This window comes from Ursus arctos, unplaced genomic scaffold, assembly GCF_023065955.2.
Source record: "Ursus arctos isolate Adak ecotype North America unplaced genomic scaffold, UrsArc2.0 scaffold_12, whole genome shotgun sequence".
In the NCBI taxonomy this organism is placed as follows: domain Eukaryota; kingdom Metazoa; phylum Chordata; class Mammalia; order Carnivora; family Ursidae; genus Ursus; species Ursus arctos.
In genome coordinates, this window is record NW_026622786.1 from 35,249,020 (window position 1) to 35,269,538 (window position 20,519).

The 20,519-nt window shown below is 33.4% G+C and overlaps 1 protein-coding gene across 1 annotated transcript in view; it reads left to right on the top strand.

The window, feature by feature from the left end:
* COL24A1 (collagen type XXIV alpha 1 chain) overlaps positions 1-20,519 on the top strand; it is a 366,899-nt gene that overhangs the window by 21,110 nt on the left and 325,270 nt on the right. The window contains exons 3-5 of the mRNA XM_057310505.1: positions 5,295-6,646; positions 13,652-13,705; positions 16,345-16,398. Coding sequence (XP_057166488.1) covers positions 5,295-6,646; positions 13,652-13,705; positions 16,345-16,398 — 1,460 coding nt within the window. The remainder of the gene's footprint in view (positions 1-5,294; positions 6,647-13,651; positions 13,706-16,344; positions 16,399-20,519) is intronic.

The window sequence follows — 20,519 nt, forward strand, 5'->3', positions numbered from 1 at the left end:
TTATCCTTAAGAGTTCGCTATTCTGCTATCAATATCTGCTCAAAGCATTTGCTAAACATATTCACAATAAGACTGGAAACTTAAAACTGGATTAACATTTAGATATCCACTCAGATACCAACTTTGGGGGCTACCCAGAGTGTATTTCCCACTGTGAGATTCTGTGGAAAGAAATAACTGCTATGATTAATTCATGAGGCTTGCCAAGGGATATGTGAGGTGATGTGGAGCATACAGTGGCTGTGAGGCAGTGTGGTGGGGCAAAGATTATAGACTTTGAAGCTAGACTGCTTGGACTCATATCCATTTCTACTATTTATCACCTATATGACCTTGACCTATATGACCTTGAGAGATTATGTAATCTCTCTGGGCCTCAGATTCTTCATCTGTGAAATAGGTATAGACTTTAAGTATAGACATGGAACCATGAGATATTATCTTCCCACTTCTGTTTCTGGATATCATATGAAAAAAAAAGAATAAAATAATATTTAACCCTGAAGACCCCATTTTCAGCAAAACAAGGGACTGATAAAATCTGCAAACTCTCAAAATATGCTGAGAAAAGCATATAAGTGACAGCATAACCACACACTTTTTTTAAAGATGAGGAGCATACCCTGAAGTACTTAACCTTGAGCCCTTGTACAAAACAAGTGCTGCAGGATCTGGGGAGGACAGAAGCTTCCCAGGAGCAAGTACAAGAAAGAAGAACATATAATAGCTAAATGGCTTGGTGGGGACAGATCTCAGAACATGCACAAATCTACTTCGTAAGGTGAAGGATTCATTCTGAAGCATATACCAATAAGAGTGGATACAGGGCAAGGAGAGTAAGGGGGTGCCAGCTCGGCTGGCTGTAGAAGTTCTGCTAGATTAGGTTTGATTCAGAGAAGAAGGTGAGGCTATATCAAAAAGCCATTTGGGAAGGAATGCTAGTAATGCTAAAATAGCCTTTGGGTTTTGAGATTTGGAAGGCATGGCCCTCTGTCTTCTCCTTCAGCGTCCTTCTATAAATTCTTGGACTATGAAATAATAAGTAACTAAAAGCAACTGGCACAGCATAAATAGAAAGGTACAATAAGGAAAATATAGGGGAAAACAGCAAAATGAGAATACATACATAAAAAAACCCCACACCTCTATGAAGGAAGATCATAAAACAGAAACATAAGAACTCAAGAGAAGGAAGATATGGCAAGACATTAAAAGGATATGAATTGTGAGCTTGTAGAACTCAGAAAAGATGCCATAGGAAAAAACCCTTTTTATAAATCAAGATGAGATTGGAAGGAGCACAAAGAGAGATTAGACATTATAGGAAACACGGTTAAGACAGAAATGAGAAAATCAAACAGAACTGAAGATAAAGAACATATTTTAAATGATTGCAGAGAAATGATAGACATAGAAGATAACAGTGGAGATGAAACATACTTATAATTGGAATTTTTAAAGAAGAAAACAAAAACTATAAAATAGAACAAATATCCAAGGATATAATTCATGAAAACTTTGCTGAAGTAAACAACAACAACAAAACTTGGATCTGTACAGCAAATGTGTATACTGTATTCCTGGAAACATTTATCCAGAATGGTCAATATGAAGCCATATCCTAATAAAACCTGCACTTCGCTTCAAAGATAAAGAACAGCTCTTTGAGGCATGTTGGTAAAAAAAATAAAATAAAATTGAGTCACTTAGAGGGAGATATAAAATTAACTGATTTCAGATTTTTCTATCCTAATATTCCACACTTATAGGTAGTGGAATCATATCTATAAGATATTCAAGGAAAGATAGTATCAGCAGAGAATTTTATATCCAATGAAATTTAAGATACAAGGCTACCAACAAACAATTCTAAAAAGTCAAACATCCAGAAAATTTTCCCATGAATGCTTCTTGAGGAGAGTAGTAGAGGATAAACTTCATCAAAAAACAAATATCTGAGAAAATGACTATAAAAAGCCTGGCTCTATTTATCAGAAGAAAATGTGGGAGCAGAATTGCATATAAGTTACCATATGAATTAATGTAGGAATGGTACAATCACTGACAAATGGGAAGGGAAGAGGGAAAAAAGACAGGAAGTACATTAAGTTTGCTGATTGGCTCATATGTAGAATCTGGGAATTAATATTATCCAAAGCTGATAAAGCAAATAAAAATACTATCAGGATATTTAATAATAAAAAAGTAAATGCTAAGAAAGCTAATTCTATTGGCTAATATTAGATGGTAAGGGTAAGGGGAGGAGGGAGGAAAAGATAAAGGAAACACTGTTCATAGGAAAGAAATAGTAGATATGTCTAAATAAAAAGAACTAGGGACATTGTGTACATTTATAATTTTAAAGGTAACAGAATAAAAATATAAATCTTTCTTTCTAAAAGATAATTCTAGAACCATATCCCATAGATTTTGATCTGCAGTATTTTCATTTTTGTTGTTTTTTAAAAACCATGTAGTTTTTATTTGTATTTTCCCATTGACCCAAATGATTTAGGAGAAAACCTTTACATTTTCAGTTAAAGGATTTTGTTTGTTTGTTTGTTTTCTAATTTTGTTATCAAAATCTAACTTGTTAGCCTTGTGATTAGAGAATGGTGTTGAATTTGTACTTTATGTTTTTAAAACTTAGCCTAATAAATTCTATTTAAATTAGGCCATAGAAAATAATGAATCAATATTATAGTTTGATAAAGATAGTACAATAAGAGAAAAAACACAGACCAGTCTTAATTTATAAATATTGACGTGATGGTTCTACATACTTTATTCTTCAAGAACCCAGCAAGGTATCAAAAGTATAACATACAACCATCAAGGAGATTTTATTTCAGGAATGCAAGGATGGTTCAATAACAAGACACTTACCGAATAGCAACTTTTCAAAGACTTTTTTTTTTCTTAAACTCAGCAATTTGTTGTAAAAACTCAAAATAGAATTAAAGGAAGATATATATGAAATATTAAAAACACATACATATATATATAATGAAGTTTTCAAATAATACTCTTTCCAGTAATATTTCCTTTAATAGCATCAGAAATTTGAGGTACTAGATAGCAGGGGTTATTGTTAAATGCAAGAAGTTTTCTTTGGGCAAGGAGCAGCCCTTGTTATTATACCACATAAATGTGGCACTTCCTTTGTGTAAAGATAGCCTATATGGCATCTTAGAATGATAACTTTCACATAATATGATTGTATACACATTAAGCATTGTGATTTTCATAGGAGCAGTGTTTCTAACATAGTTTACTTCTCAGATTGAGATATGCACACTCACAGAGGCAGATATCATTGGACAAGAGTACCCGAAGTCACAGACTAAGCAGATATATGTTTCAAGAGTAAAAATTTTCAATGAAGATTGGAAGTGGGAATAGTTAACTGATTTAGCTGGTAACTTATGTTTTATATTTAAAAAATAGCCATATTATGGAGTAAAATTAAAGTTTTTCTTAAATTATAATTATAAAGTATGAGAAGTCAAGATATTTTTTTGTGTTTTTATGGGGCCTCTTTAAAATATTCCCCCAAATTCCTGGAGATGTATATAATTCTAAACCGCTGTTACTAATGTTTTGTTGGAAAAGATTGAGAGATGTTGTCATACTGTCTCTTAGATACTAACATTCACAGCATTTAAAACTATTATAAAACTATACTTTATAAATAAAATGATGGTTGTTCTAACCTTAAAACAAAAACACAAGTATTTTATTTATAAAACTCTTTGCTGAGAAAACATTTTAATTGTATTGCTAGATTATGTATGAGTTATATTTGCCATTATGTTTGCTATTTGTAATAAACAGAATTATCAAACATCTACTAATAACTTATAAAAGAAAAACTAAGATGATTCACAATTTTCTTGGCTAATCTTCAAAAATTTTTATTTTTTTCTCACTTATCACAGTTATAAATTAATATTCTTTGACATTTCTTGTTGGAAATGATTATATATGTACAAAGATACAGGTGGGAGGTTTATAACCCCCAAAATCATAAAGATCATATGGCTGACTAAACTGTTCTGTATCTCTAAGAAATGACTCATCATTCTTTACAAATTGTATTTAATTTTATAAGACTCTAGAGATAAATGTGGCATCTGGTAAGATTCTGGTTAGGTAAATTTATTAATTTAGAAATTGTAGAACTATTTGCAAGGCAAGAATAGTAGATATCCAATAATGAATCAGACACAGAATCTGTCTTCCAAGAGTTTATCACTGGATAAGGGAGATAAGCAGTATGCTAGAAGTAACATTGCAATAAAAATAAACCAGAAAAGACCATAATTATATAAAATGTGTATTACATAAAATCTATATTATATAATAAATATTGAAAAAGAGTCTAAAAATTGTTTGGATAAAAATTATTATGGAGGACTGAGAAAATAATGGAAGCAAGAGAAACTTGGAAGGGAAAGAAAAAGTATGTGATCATCAACAATAGGAATTAAAGTTCTCCTGTCTAGGAGATATCAAGGTGACTGAATACTCTGTATGTAGGAAAGTTAAGGTATTAGGCATAGGGAAAACTTTTATGTGACTAGTAAATTCCCAGAAGGCTATAAGGGAAAATAGCCTGAAAAACTATAGTTTAAAAGATTATGTGGGGGCGCCTGGGTGGCGCAGCGGTTAAGCGTCTGCCTTCGGCCCAGGGCGTGATCCCGGCGTTCTGGGATCAAGCCCCACATCAGGCTCCTCTGCTATGAGCCTGCTTCTTCCTCTCCCACTCCCCCTGCTGTGTTCCCTCTCTCGCTGGCTGTCTCTATCTCTGTCAAACAAATAAATAAAATCTTTAAAAAAAAAAAAAAAGATTATGTGAACTTAATTTATAAAATGATTTCCAAATTATAAATTTTTTTGGTAACTGTGTCCCCTGTTCCTCTTTAACAGGGAAGTCATAAAATTTTAAGTTCTAGTTAAAGAAGTAATATCATTGGAGTAACAAATAAGATTCCAAACTGATCAGGAAAAATGAGAGAACATTTATTAACTTTGGGGTTTAGGAATATTGGTGTGCGTGTGTGCGTGCGTGCGTGCACACACACGGTTGTATGTATATGTGTGTGTTTCAGATTACTGAGTATAACATTTTACTTTTCCTCTCCATATCTCTCATTACCTGGAAGTTGACAGAGCATGCTTACTTTAGGGGTTACTGTTGATACAGACAAGAAATATGTTCTCATATTCAAACATTTATATGAACACATGAAAACCTAAGAGTAAGATTCTTTCTCTCTCTTTTTAATTCCCAGGCATAGACATTCTTCATCAACTAGGCCTTGCAGGCAAAGATGTAAGACTCTCTTCATCAGTGACTGCTGTACCATCACCATCTACACCTCTACCTCAGGGGGTCCATTTAACAGAATCAGGTGTCGTTTTAACAAATGATGCTTACATCGAGTCACCTCTCTTGAAAATTTTACCAGTCAACTTAGAACAGCCATTTACAATATTAATTGGGTTGCAGTCACATAGAGTAAACAATGCCTTTCTCTTCAGCATTAGAAATAAAAGTAGACTGCAATTAGGAGTGCAATTATTACCTAAAAAATTAGTAGTGTACCTTGGAGGAAAGCAGTCTGTATTTTTCAACTACAGTGTTCACAATGAACGATGGCACTCATTTGCTATTACTGTTAGAAACCAAGTTGTCTCATTGTTTGTTGAGTGTGGAAAGAAATGTTTTAGCAGAGAGACTCTTTTGGAAGTTCAGACTTTTGATTCTAACAGTGTGTTTACCTTAGGAAGTATGAATAATAATTCTGTCCATTTTGAAGGAATAGTATGTCAGTTGGATATTATTCCTTCTGCAGAAGCATCTGCAGATTATTGCAGATATGTGAAACAGCGTTGTCGCCCTGAGATAAGCCGCCTTCCTACAACCATCGTACCACCTGAGATACTGGAAAACTCTCCTTTGCCCAAACAATTTGGTGAAAAAGTGCTGTCAGAGGACACATTTACCAAAGGCAAAAGCATCCCAAATATCATAAATAATGATTCTGCAACGGTCCGTAAACAACAAGGACATCGGATAGCAAAATCTCAGTCAACGTCTTTTCATTCAAGCAATGTCTCTGCTGTGGATCTTGAAAACCATGGAATTCAGGCCAAAGAAACGATCACTGAGGAACCTACTCAGACAAATTTAAGCCTGTCAGTGACCCATCATCTCAATAAGGTGAGAACAAATAGCAAGGAGAAATTTAGTTCTCTCCCAAATGTGTCTGACAATGTCACACAACATAATGCTGGAGTAACTGGTTTGTCACCATTTAAGAAGATATCATCTGTTCTTCCACATATGAAACAAGAAACAATTACTAATCTCAAGAAGGGTATCACAGCAAATCTACACACTAATGAACTCATGGAACTACAACAGATTTTTAACACAACCTTATACAGAGTGACAGATGAGCCGTCTGTGGACAATCACCTTGACCTAAGGAAAGAAGGTGAATTTGATCCTGATGCTACCTATCCCATCGAAAGTAACTATGAGACGGACCTTTATGATTATTATTATTATTATGAGGATCTTAATACAATGCTCGAAATGGAGACTCTAAGAGGGCCAAAAGGGGACACTGGACCTCCCGTAAGTTGTTGTCGTTGTTGTTGTTGTTTTTGACATCTGTCTTAATGTATTAACTTATCAAAAAGAAATCTCTAGATTGAGCAATACAGAACAGATCAGATCTGTTTCAGAAATGTATCTTGCCTATAGTGAGTGAATTTATGGTTATTATAATTCATCCAACCAGAATGTAACCCTGGCTCAAATGTTGTATTTGTTGTTGTTGTTTTTATTGGCAGACTGAAAAGTTACTTATTTCTGGTAAAGTGGTGAGTAAGGTATATGTTTTTCTTGTCCAGTTGAAATTCAACCAGGAATTCAAGTGCTAAATATAGATCAGCATTCTTTATAGAAAAACTGTAGACTTAATACATAGTCCTGTTAAGAGAAGGCTATGAAAGTTGTAGTACACTAAAGAAAAATACATTAAATACATCAATTAAATTAACTGTTAATCATTAAACACATCTTTTATCAAAATAATATCAAGCGGATTAAAATAGAGTATAAAAATTTATTTTAGATAGAGATAATTTTGTAGTGAGTCACTGACTGGAAAAAAGCAACATTTTATTTCATTCAATATGAAATAGTTTAGTATCTGTTAAGAATAACATATTTCATTATATCTTTAATGATATTCATTTACATTTATGAATTAATAAAATCTCCAGGTACTTGATACAAAAAAATAGCTAACAGCCCATCTGTCTATTCAATGAAAAAAGAAAAACAACAGCCAAATCACTTATTTAACAATATATAAACAAAACTATGAGATAATAGACAGATGTTTTCAGCTCTGAAATTCTTTTGCTGTATAGGTACAATTACAGATGAACATTTGAAAAAGTTTTAAGTCTTTTAAAACTTATTTTAATCTATTTAAAATCACATTAAGAACATGTTTTTGCCTTTTATGTTTCTTTGATGAAAATAAAATTTGAGTCATTGGTTTGGTTCCAGAAGCCATTGAATGAGAGAATATGATGTCACTTGCTTAGCTTATGTTTCCTTTGTGGTTCTTGCTTGAAGTGATTTGATAGGTATTCCACAATTCTTATTAGAGTGAATGTTTAAAGGTTTTAAAATAAAATCTGAAGAATGTATTATTATAGAGAAATAAACTCTTTTTATCTATAGCAATTAATTATTAACATCTTAGTAATAAAACTGAGCTACTGGGTAGGTAATATTAAACGATAGTTATGGAAGCCATTTACTTTCTTCAGAAAAAGTCAGTATGATGAAATGAGCATTAAGCTCTTCTAAAAACCCCAAAATTGTCATTTCAACATTGGTAGATGAAGCAGTAATATTTAACAGATATTTACTTAGTTTCTGCTATGGGTAAAACAGGAACACAAAATATGTATAACACGGTCACTCTCAGAAGAGCTTACAAACTAAGTGTATGGGGTACAAATGTTCATAAGAGACATATTTTCTGAGGAGATCCCTATGAAAGATCACTTAAGGCTGAGCTGTTCAGAAGAGGTTCTTGCGGACAAAGTTCATTATAACTGAGGCCTCAAAGAATGGATAGATTTTGATAGGCAAAAGGAACTGGTCTATTTTATATTATATAGGAGAAGTGGCATAACAGCTATCATTTATTGAGTTTTTACTTTGTGGCAGAAGCTCTACCATGCCCTTACCTTATCTTAAAATAACTGGGCGAGGTTGGTATTATTATCCTCATTTTCAGGTAAAGAAACTGAAGCCCAGAAAAGTTAATTTCCTTGCTCATAACCACATTGCTAATAAATGATGGAGCCAGGGTTTGGATTCAGGTTTCCTGCCTCTAAAGCTCAAACTCTTTCATGATGTTAGACTGAATAATGTTGGACAAATATAAGGCCCAAGCTAAATGTTGTCAGGTTGTGGAGATTTTTAATTGTCAAACGGATAGTTCTAAATTTATCTTGTTCTTGTGGGGAATTTTGTAGGTTTCTAAGCAGAGATACTAATAGGGAAGTCGGTCTGTTACTAGTGCCTAGCACAGACAAGAAGCTCCTGCTATCATCTTGATGTTACAAGACTAGGATGTTGTCTAGGATGACAGCAGTGAAAATGAAGAGGAAAGGTAGGATTTAAGAACTATTTTGAAGAAAGATTCGATAGAACTAGGAAATTAATTGGACCTAGGGACCAAACAGAAAGGAAGAGAATCAAAGATGACTTAACTTTTAAGTCTGTGGATTGAGAAAATGGTAATACCATTACTAAAATCAGTAATTAAGAGAGGAATTCAATTTTAGTAGAGCAAACTAAGTTAGAACATTGAAGATACTGTTGGAAATTCAGTCAGCTGTTGGAAAAGTTAAGAAGCTGAAGTGGAAAAGAGAGATCAAGATAAGGATATAGATTGGGGAGTCTTCCTATCAATATTATAGTTGAAGCTATAGGGTTAGATAATTTTCAAGGAAAGGAGTTTGGCACAGGGTCAAGAGCAAAATCATGGGGAGTGTTTGCTTTCTGATTATGGCAGAAAAAAAAAAAAGAAATGTGAATGAACAGTCAGATGGGAGAGAAGAGTATAATGTACTCTGACAAAAGCCCAAGAAGAGAGTTTTGAGAAGAAATTGATCAGCAGTGCCAAAAGGTACATAGAAGTCAAGATGAGTACTGAAAAACAGTGGAGGAAATGCATCGGCTCTTCTGATGGGAAAGTTGTTATTTAAATTCATGAATCCAACTTAAATTTATGGTAGAAGACTAAAGGTAGATTTTTAAAAAGCTAATGAAAGTGTAAATGGTGATGAAATGATGAAGTTTGTGGGGATTGTTGCCCCACTTCTTGAAGTAGATGTTACTATGTGAAGTCTCTGAGCCAGCCTGATTTTTCCTACCTGTAGGTGATGATTTTTTCTGCCATACACCTGTGCAGTTCTTTCATCATCTCTGAAGTTCATTAAACCTATTTAGGTCTGTATCAGGTTTTTTCTGGTACTCCTTTGATATGAAGATTATTTTTATTTCATTATAGAAACATCTTCCCTTATATCCTCAAATATTTTTCTTTTCCATTTTTCCATCTTCTTCTTCAGGCACCCCAACATACATGTATGTTGGATGTCCTTTGTGATGATAGATATTATTATTTTCTCTACAAGCATGTCTATGTGATTGCTTTCTTCTATTCCATTTTGTGTGAATTCAGTTATTCTGCACTCACATTCCTTTATTGATTTTTCAGTTGTATTTAATCAGATTTTATTGTATCTTGCATGGCTTTCATCTATAATGGTTTCTTTTTTGCTCTTTTCCTGTCTTTCTTAAACTCTTCTAGTTCACATTTCACTACCTTCATTGTTATTTTTATTTCTTATAACTCTTCTTTAAGCTGTCTTTTTATAGAAAAATCACATCTTGAAATTCTTTGCATCTGTATGACTGAACTTTTTCTCTGTTGTGTGGAGTAATTCCTCCTCTGATAAATAATTTTCATCTACTTTTAACTTATGTTTCTGTCCTCATACTTCCCCCTCTCCTCGATAGGTATGTATAGATTGTCCGCTGGTTTCTTTCTGGTTATTAGCCATTTTTAAAATAAAGAGAACTCTAACTGGGCCACTATTTGTTTTAGAATAGTACAGGGAAAGGCAAAGGGAAGTAAGGTTTAGCTGCTACCTTTAAACACCATTTGATTGTGTTTATTTTGTCCTCTACCCAGAGACATATCTTCTCTTATTTTCATGTACAATTTGTTATGAAGCCCTTTGTTTCACAGGCCCTCTAAGAACCAATATGATGATTTATGCTCCTGTCTTTTATCCCTTCTCACCACCAAAAATCTCCTGGGATTAGGTTTGGTTGCAGATCAGAAAAATGGTGGGTTCTTCCTCTTCAAATCTACCTTCCTTACTCTTGGCTGTTTGGAGCTGGGTCTTCACTGGGCCATTAATCATATCTATTGTGGCTTTCTCGTTCCCTTTAAACCTCATCATTGTTAATCAAAGAATTTTTGGAATGAACTTTCAGGATTGATATACATTTAGATATCTGTAGCCTGTCTAAGATTTGAGGTCTGAGGAGGTTTTTTGTTTTTGGTCATCTCTCAACATCTTTCCTTACCACAAAGTTTCTCAGTATTTGGAAGATTATCATCATATTTTGTGGTTTGTGGTTGTGGTCTTTTCCTTGTTTCGTTGGAGATGATGTTTTTTCTTTTGGTGTTTTTTTTGTTGTTTTCAGTGGGTTTTGAGGGAGGGAGGGAGGGTAGTTTAAAAAATGTTCTCATTCTGCCATGTTTTATGTAAATTCTCTAGTGATCTTTTTAAAAACACAAATCACATCACATCATTTAGCTGCTTAAATTCTTCAGTGGCAGAAGAATAAAGCACTTAGAGTAAATGAAAGGCTTTTTATTATAACCTATGCGGTTGTGATCTGGCTCCTTCTTACCTCTGCAGCCTCATTTTGTCCACTTTCCCTTACTCTCACTTCTTTTAATTCCTCAATAAGACTGTGCTTTTTGTTTGGTTTGCTTGGTTTTACTTATGCCCTCATTCATTTTCTTCCAATTTTCTGGAATTTTGCCATCTCCTGTTTTCTCTTTTTATCTTTTCAGTCAAACTTAGCACTTGCTCAGGGAAGTCTTCCTTGATACCACAAATAAATTAGGTGCACTATGTTAATCTCTCTGTTGCTTGCTTGTTCTTTTCCTTCATATCACCAAGTAAAATGTATAATTATGTGCTTATCTGTTAACGTGTACTTTTTATCTAGACTGTAAGCTGCAGGAGGGCTTGATGCTCACTAATGTTTATCGAATGAGTGAATGAATGAGTGAGTGAAGGTATTAAAAAAGGAAATTTAAACACAAGACTCCCAAGATTAATTGACCATGTATTACTATGTTTTAGAAGTTTTGGTCTAGTGAATATATTTGCCTTAATATATATATTTATACACTAGTAATAATAATTACTCTAGTAATTATATTACAACTAACATTAATTGAGTACTTGATGTGCCCATATACACCTTTAAAAAATTCATTACCCTATAGTTTACTGGTTAACTACTATATATCGGCCATAGTGATAGGTATTTTATACCTATAGTATCTTTAATGTTCACAAGAACTTTGAAAGGTATATTTTTATCATCAGTATTTTAAAATGAGGAAACTAAGGCTTAAAAAGAGTAACTGGCTTGTCTAAAGTCATTCAGCTAGTAAATGATTGAGGCATGACTTGAATCTAGACTGGACAATTGCAAAACCATTGTTCTTTTCATTGAATTATACTTGCTCTTAATAGCTAGTAATCTCAAAGTTAAAGTGCCATTTTTAGTACTTAAGTTTATTTACGGAAAATAACTTATTCTCCTCAAACAAGTCAGTCATGACATATAAGATCAGTTTGCTTCCCTGTTTTCTAGAAATCCCCATTAATAATCTGTTCTCAAAGATTTGAAAATGCAAAATTGTGAAGAAAGCTAAAATGATTTTTATTTAGTGCTTATTAAATAACTTAAATATTTCAATCATGACATAAAATATACTTTCTTTCTTCCCCAGTATCTAATGTTAATTACCTTTTCACTGTGAATGGAATAGTGTTTTCTTTTGCTGTAATGTTGTATGATAGGGAAATAAACCAAACTAGACATTCTGTTTTAATTTTCCGTTTAGTCTTTCATTTTTCTTATTTTTTGGGACTTCAAATAAATAGCCTTTAATTTCTGATTATAACAATGGAACCAGAACTGTGAAAGGAATTCCAATTAAAAAAAAAATAAGTGGAAGTCAATTCTTGATGGAAGCTAGTAATAAAATATTAGCTGTTAAAATATTTGAACAGCTAGAAAGGAGAATGCCCTCAGTCTGAATTTGAATAGAAATAGTACTTATCTCTCAATATTAGGAAATACATGAACGGTTTTTATCAAGTTAGGGAATAGGGGAAGAAAAAATACAATTAAAGGAAAATGGACAGTTTGAACTATATAAAGAACATTACAAAACTTCAAAATGTAAGATAAATAAAAGAAAGTTTCAAAGAGTAATTAATATCAAGAATGAGAAATGAGAAAAAACACTGCATAAAAATGAGGCTCAATAGGTCATGCTACTTGTTAATGACAGGGCTAGTACTTTAACTTTGATATGTCTAATTTCATACTCTTACTCTTTTAAAGGCAATATTCAATGAATATTTGTAAAATGGAATATGTGTATGCTCTAGAGACAGCAAGAATAATTCCATATCAGCAGAGCGCTCAGTGACAATTAAGTGAACGAAAGATAAATGAATGAATGTGTTAACCATATCCCAAATGAACAGTTATTTTGCCCCAGTTGATTGTTAAAGTAAGTAAAAAAGATGACATAAAGCATTCCAAGTGGAAGTAAAGTAGTAGTTTCCTATTTCTTATTTGATGTATTTAATAAGTAACATTTAAAAAACTCAGAACCCTTTAAAAATGGGTTAATTTTTGCTTTGCTACTTTGTTTTGCAAACCATTTAAGTCTGTTGCTGACCTCCTGGTATGCTGTGTTTGATGTAAGGCAGATTTATTACTGAATATACTAGAAGGATCTCATTATAACAGTTTAACACATTATACAGATTCTTGCTATAAGTCTTTTGAAAGAATATAATATGGTCAGTGCTTTAATTTTTCAGGGCAAGTCTTTTGAAATGTGTTTGAAAAAACCTGTAGTTGTTGGTCTCCAAACCCTAAATTGAATTCCGCCTGCAGTAGTAAAAGTAAAGTTAGGTAAAAATTACCCACAAAACTACTAGTTATGGTCCCTGTAAAAACCAGATACAGTGGCTGTAACCATAAGTCACAGACTTCCTGCTGCCATTTCTGGCCAGATTAAAGAGGACACTTGAGTTTCAACTCTCACCCCTGCTGATTAGTGTGAGGGGATTCATGTTACTTTAAAATCATCATCAGCTGGGAACTGGAGACTGAAAAAAAAAAAAAAAGCCCTAGTGTGGGAATCTTAATGAGACTTGTGAGAAAAGATGTGTCTTACGGTACCTAACATCTTGGCATTTGTTTTCCAAGGGTCCACCAGGTCCCGCAGGTATCCCAGGTCCATCAGGAAAGAGAGGTCCACGGGTAAGTAAATGGGCTCCATGTCCCACTTGCAGTTAGAATTAGTAACTTTTAAGTATGTTTTTCCTAGTATTGTACAGTATGTACTTCCTTTGGAAACCTGCCTGGATCTTCAAACGTAGTCCTACCTTTGCCAATTCAAGAGAAACTTAAGAACATGTGCAGCTTGTTTATTTGAGAGTAAACACGCAGCCAAAGCCTTCTCTGTGAACATGCCCTAGAAGGATTATCAAATTTGTAGATTAGTGGCTCTTCTGGTGCTACTTGTAACCTTATTCTTAGTTATAAAGTGATCTCATCGGTAGTTGATAGTTCAAGGTGGGGTTCATTTGCTTTGGGAAATGAAGAGGAGTGGGCTGCCTTAAAATAGTACATTCCTGGATTATATAGTGGAAAATACTGGAGCTACTGACTAGAAAAATAATTGTCCTGAGGAAAAAGCTGCCTTAAGGATCAGCAGTAGTTTCTCACATTACACAAGTCCAACAAAAGATTTACTGCTGTGTTAAAATTCATTTCTTTCAAAACTAAAAAAATCAATATGGACTTTTACTAAAAGAAATTCTTCAAAGAGCCAGAAAAGGAATTGCGACCGTGTGTTACAAAGACAAACGCACACGCCATGGACAATCTACTTTCTTTCTATCCTGATTTTTATCTCTCATACAAACAATATGATGAAAAACCATCCTGAAATATCACTGTGAGTCGTCCATATTCACAACAAACTCTTGTCTGTATGAGGCCTCAGATGAACGCTCACTGGTGCTAGTTGTTGTTTGGCATTTGGTTTACTTCTCTCTACTTGATGACCTATCATGTTCCTTCCAGAGTCTCTCATCGATGCGCCCACTCTCCCGTAGCTGGCACACTACTCCATCCTCCTCGCTCTCTGTCTGGATCCTACTCTTCTGAGGAACCAGATCTCTGTCTGTGCTAATTCCATTCCCTTTCCGCTACTGAGGCTGTTCTCCCACAGCATGACCTTCAACGTCTGAGTCTCCATTTGTTCTCATGACAGAGCAGCTTCCTTCTCTAATTTCTTCTTTTTAGAAATTTATTTGTCTAATCCTTTCTTTAAGGAAGGAACAGATTCCTCTTCTCAAGACTAATTATTACATTTGTGTTCCTAATTTTATCTCCATTCCATTATTTATCTTAAAACTTGCAACTTTGCATTTTTTCTCTCCTTAGATTTATCTCAGTTGGCAACAAACAACAAATTATCCTTTTAAAAAAAAAAAAACCTCAAACTTTTACTGACATTAATTTTTCCTAAAGTTACTGTCCTAGCTCATGGTTGCAGTATTGAACTTTGTAAAATAATACTTTATGCCATTGCCCTGTGTCTCTATCAATAACTCATTTGTAAATCCCCATAAATTTTCCACCTATTTTATTAAAATTTGTTTTTTGAAGGTTACAAATGACATATGTCATAACACCTAATTTTTTTTCCTTAGTTTTGATCTTGCTAGATATACCTCCAATATTGCCATCGCTGATGTCTCTCTCCTTTCTGAAGCACAATGCTCTATTAATTCAGAATTGGAAAGACAGAAAAATAAATAATTATTAACTATATGTTATATGTTAAGCTAGAGGATGGCTGAAGAGCCCAGAAGTGGGTACAAAACCCAAATGAATATAGGGGTCTGCAAACCTGGAAGGCTTTCTGGAGGTGAATCTTAGTTCCTCCACTTGCTGGTTCTGTGAGCTTAAGTTTCTTCATTTGTAAATGGGAGTAAAAATAACCACCTTGCAGGGTTGTTATAAGGATTAATAATAAGAAATATAAAGCATTAACACAGTTATCTATGCATATTTGGTAAATAGAATTATTGACAAATTATTGACAATTATTGACAAGTACTTATTGAGTATCTAATGTGTTCCAAATGTTATACTGGTAATACAAAAAACAGTCCCTTTTCAAAAAAATTTTCAATCCTAGAACTAAGTGGCACATATCATAAGATAGTTAAAATAGCAATAAAATATTTAAAGAACAGATTAGAACAATATAAGAAATGTCCTAAAGCATATACAATTAATTGCAAATGAAATGTACATGTAGCAATTTCTGTGGAGGTTAATAGGAAAGAGAAATCACTTTACGATAATGTAGCTAGGACTTAAAAATGGGGTGGGATCTTAGTTGACACTTGAAGAATGATTTGGGCAGCTGTAGTGGGGCAAAGTGAAATGAACTAAGTCTTTTAGGTGTACAAAATGGCATAAGCAAAAACCCAAGTGCAGAAAGCATTAACATATGCTGACAGAAGAATAAACGTTTGCACTTTCTTATTTTTAGGCTTCTTACTCTGCACAGCTTTTAGAAGTAGCACTATGCAATATGGCTGGAGATAGGGGTGAAAAATAAAGGAGGTAAGCATCTCAAGGCAGTGTTTTGAATCACAAGACAGAAAATACAGTCCTCCTGTATAATTAGTGTAGCTCTCTTTTCCAAGAGTGAAATATCCAACATTTAGGAAAAGATAAAGAACTTTGTGGGGGGAGAAAAAGGTAACATTCATTTTAATTATGCGATGTAATATTTATCTGAACGTTGCAATAAACATTGTCTGTTATTTGTATCTGGATCTGTTCTAAGAGTGATCTGACCTTTTTACTATTTGCAGGGCATACCAGGGCCACATGGAAATCCTGGGTTACCTGGATTACCAGGTCCAAAGGTGAGTGATGACTAGTGAGTATCACATTATTTTCCTGACATTATTAAAGAAGGTCCTTAACTTTTTTTTAATTGAGATATAGTTGACATAAACATTATACTAGTTTCAAGTATATAACGTAATGATTTGACACTTGTACGTACTGCATGTGATACAGTAAGTCCAGCCACCATCCATCACCATAAAAAATTACAAAAAATTTTTTTTCTGATGATGGAAATTTTCATGATCCACTCTCCTGGCAGCCTCCAAATACGCATGCAGTACCATTGACTGTAATCTCCATGCCACACGTCATATCCTCACGGCCTATTTATTTCTCAACTAGAAGTGTGTACCCTCTCTCCACCCCCGCAACCACTACTCTGCTCTCTGACCAGTTAAATTCTGTTTTATTTGTTCACCTGTTTTGATTTTTAGATTCCACATATAAGTGAGATTGTACAATATTTGTCTTTCTCTGTCTGGCTTATTTCACTTAGCATAATGCCCTCAAGGTCCATCTGTGTTGTCACAAATGGGAAGGTTTCTTTTTTTTTTTTTATGGCTAAGTAGAATTCCATTGTGTGTGTGTGTGTGTGTGTGTGTGTTTACACCACATCTTCTTTATCCATTCAGTCATTGATGGACACTTAGGTTCTTTTCATATCTTGGCTATTATAAATAATGCTGCAGGGAACACAGGGTTGCATATATCTTGATGAATTAGTGTTTTTGTTTTTTTCTGATAAAATACCCAGAAGTAGAATTGTTGGATCATATGGTAGTTCTATTCACTTTTTATTTTATCTTATTGACTATATTCCCTATGCTGTATTTTTCATCTCCTTAACTTATTTGTCTTTAAGTTTATTTTTAATTTTTTGATGAAACTCCATACTGTTTTCCATAGTGGTTGTACCAATTTACATTCCTTCCAACAGTGCAAGTAGGTTCCCTGTTCTCCACATATTTAACAGTCTTCACCAATACTAGTTATTTCTTGTCTTTTTGATAATAGCCATTCCATGATTTGGGCAGCTGTAGTGGGGCAAAGTGAAATGAACTAAGTGAAGTGTGAAGTGATAAGTCATTGTGGTCTTGATTTGCATTTCCCTGATGACTAGTGATACTGAGCACTTTTTCATGTGCCTGTTTGCCACCTGTATTTCTTGGAAAAAATGCCTACTCAGATCCTGTGCCCATTTATTAATCAATTGTTTTGTTTTGATGCTGAGTTGTATGAGTTTGGATATATAATTTGCAAATATTTTCTCCAATTCAGTAAGTTGCCTTTTCATTTTTATGATGATTTCCTTTGCTAAAGTTTTTCAATTTGATGTATTTCCACTTGTTTATTTTTGCTTTTGTTACCTTCATTTTTGGAGTCAGATCTAAAAAATCATGCCAAGAATGATGTCAAGAGGCTTACTGCCTATGTTTTCTACTAGGAGTTTTATGATTTCAGGTCTTAAAGTCTTTAACTCATTTTGAGTTTATTTTTGTGTATAGTATAAGAGAATAGTCTAATTTCATTCTTTTGCATATGGCTGTCCAGTTTTCCCAACACCATTTATTAAAAACTCTCCTTTCCCTATTGTATATTCTTGCCTCTTTTGTTATAAGTTAATTGGCTATATAGGCATAGGTTTATTTCTGGGCTCTTTATTCTGTTCCATTGATCTATGTGACTCTTTTTATGTCAGTACCATACTGTTTTCATTATTATAGCTTTGTAATATAGTTCGAAATTGGGGAGCATGAAGCCTCCAGCTTTGTTGTTTGTCTCAAGATTGCTTTGGCTATTCATGGTCGTTTGTGGTTCCATACACATTTGGGGATTATTTGTGCTATCTTTGTGAAATGTGCCATTGGAATTTTGATAGGGATTGCATTGAGTCTATAGATTGCTTTGGGTAATGTGGACATTTAAATATTAATTCTTCCACTCTGTTAGCACAGAATATCTTACATTTATTTGTGTCTTCAATTTCTTTTGTTAATGTCTTATAGTTTTCAGCATACAAGTCTTTTACCTCTTTGGTTAAATTTACTCCTAGGTTTTATTCTTTTTGATACAATTATAAATGGGATTTTAAAAAAATTTATCTGATAGTTCTTTGTTAGTGTATAGAAATGCAATAGATTTTTGTATGTTGATTTTTTTTTTTACCCTGCGATTTTACTGAATTTATTAGAATTTATTTTCAGTGGAGTCTTTAGGGTTTTCTATATATGCTACCATGTCATCTTCAAATGGTAAAAGTTTTACTTTTTCTCTTCCAATTTGGATGCATTTTATTTCTTTTTCTTGCCTAATTAGCATGGCTAGGACTTCTAATACGATGTCGAATAAAAGTCGTAGGAGTGAGCATCCTTACCTTGTTCCTGATTTTAGAGGCAAGGCTTTTAACTTTTTACCATTTAGTATGATGTTAACTGTGGGCTTGTTGTATATGGCCTTTATTATGTTGAGGTACATTCCCTCTATATCACTTTGTTGAGAGTTTTTATCATAAACAGATGTTGAATTTTGTCAAATGCTTTTTCTGCATCTATTGAGATGATCTATGATTTGTATCCTTCATTTTATTAATGTGGTGTATCATTTTGATCGATTTGCAGATTTTGAACCATCCTTGCATCCTTGGAATAAATCCCACTTGAAAATCCTTTCAATCTATTGTTGAACTTAATTTGCTACTATTTTGTTGAGGATTTTGCATTTATGTTTATCAGGGATATTGGTCTGTAGTTTTCTTTTTTTGTGGTATCCTTGTAAAATGAATTAGGAAACATTCTCTCCTCTTCTATTTTTTTGGAAGAGTTTGAGAAACATTGGCATGAACTCTCCCTTAAATATTTGGTAAAATTCACCAATGAAGCTGTAGGTCCTAGAATCTTATTTGTTGGGAGGTTTTTGATTACTGCCTTGATCTCCTTACTAGTAATCAGCCTATTCAAATTTTTATTTCTTCATTATTCAGTCTTAAAAGATTGTGTGTTTCTAGGAATTTATCCATTTCTTCTTGGCTGGCCAAATTGTTTGTATATATTTGTTCATAGCAGTCTCTTATGATCCTTTGTATTTTTGTGGTATCCATTGTAAATCTTTTTTAAAAAATTTTATTTATTTGAATCCTCTTTTTTCTGAGTTAGTCTAGCTAAAGGTTTGTCAATTTTGTTTATCTTTTCAAAGAACCGGCTCTTAGTTCATTGATCTTTTTTTTTCCCCTAGTTCCTTGAAGTATAAAGTTAGATTGAGATTTTTCTTGCTTTTTGGGGTAGGCTTATATTACTATGAACTTTCCTCTTAGAACTGATTTTGCTACATCCCAAAGATTTTGGTAAGTTATATTTCCATTTTCATGGTATTTTTTAATTTCTCCTTTGATTTGTTCATTGACACATTGGTTATTCAGTAGGACATTGTTTAATCTCCATATTATTGTGATTTTTCAGTTTTCTTCTTCTAATTGATTTTTAGTTTCATATCATTGTGGTCAGAAAAGATGCTTGATGTGATTTCAGTCTTAAACTTATTGAGACCTGATTAGTGACCTAGTGTATATAATCTATGCTAGAGAATAGTCCATGTGCACTGTGAAGAATAGATGTCCTACTGCTTTTGAATAGAAAGTTTTGTATGTATCTATTTAGTCCATCTGGTCATTAAAGGCAAGGCCAATGTTTCTGTATTGATTTTTCATATGGATGATCTATCCATTGATGTAAACAGGATATTAAAGTCTCTTATTTTGATGTCAGTTTTTCCCTTTAAATCTATTAATATTTGTTTTATATATTTGAGTGCTCCTATATTGGGTACATAAAGATTTACAAATGTATATCCCTTTTGTTGGATTGGCCCCTTTATCATTATGTAATGCCCATCTTATTTTTTTTTTTTTAATTTCTCAATGGCTCTGAGTTTTTTGTTTTTTGTTAAATTATGATATGTTATTCACCATACTGTATAATGCCCATCTTTCTCTTTTATTATAGTCTTTGTTTTAGTCTATTGTGTCTGATGTAAGTATATCTCCCCAGCTTTCTTCTGATTTCCATCTGCATGGAGCATCTTTTTCCATCCCTTTGCCTTCAGCTTTTGTGTGGTTTTTATATCTGAAGTGAGTCTCTTG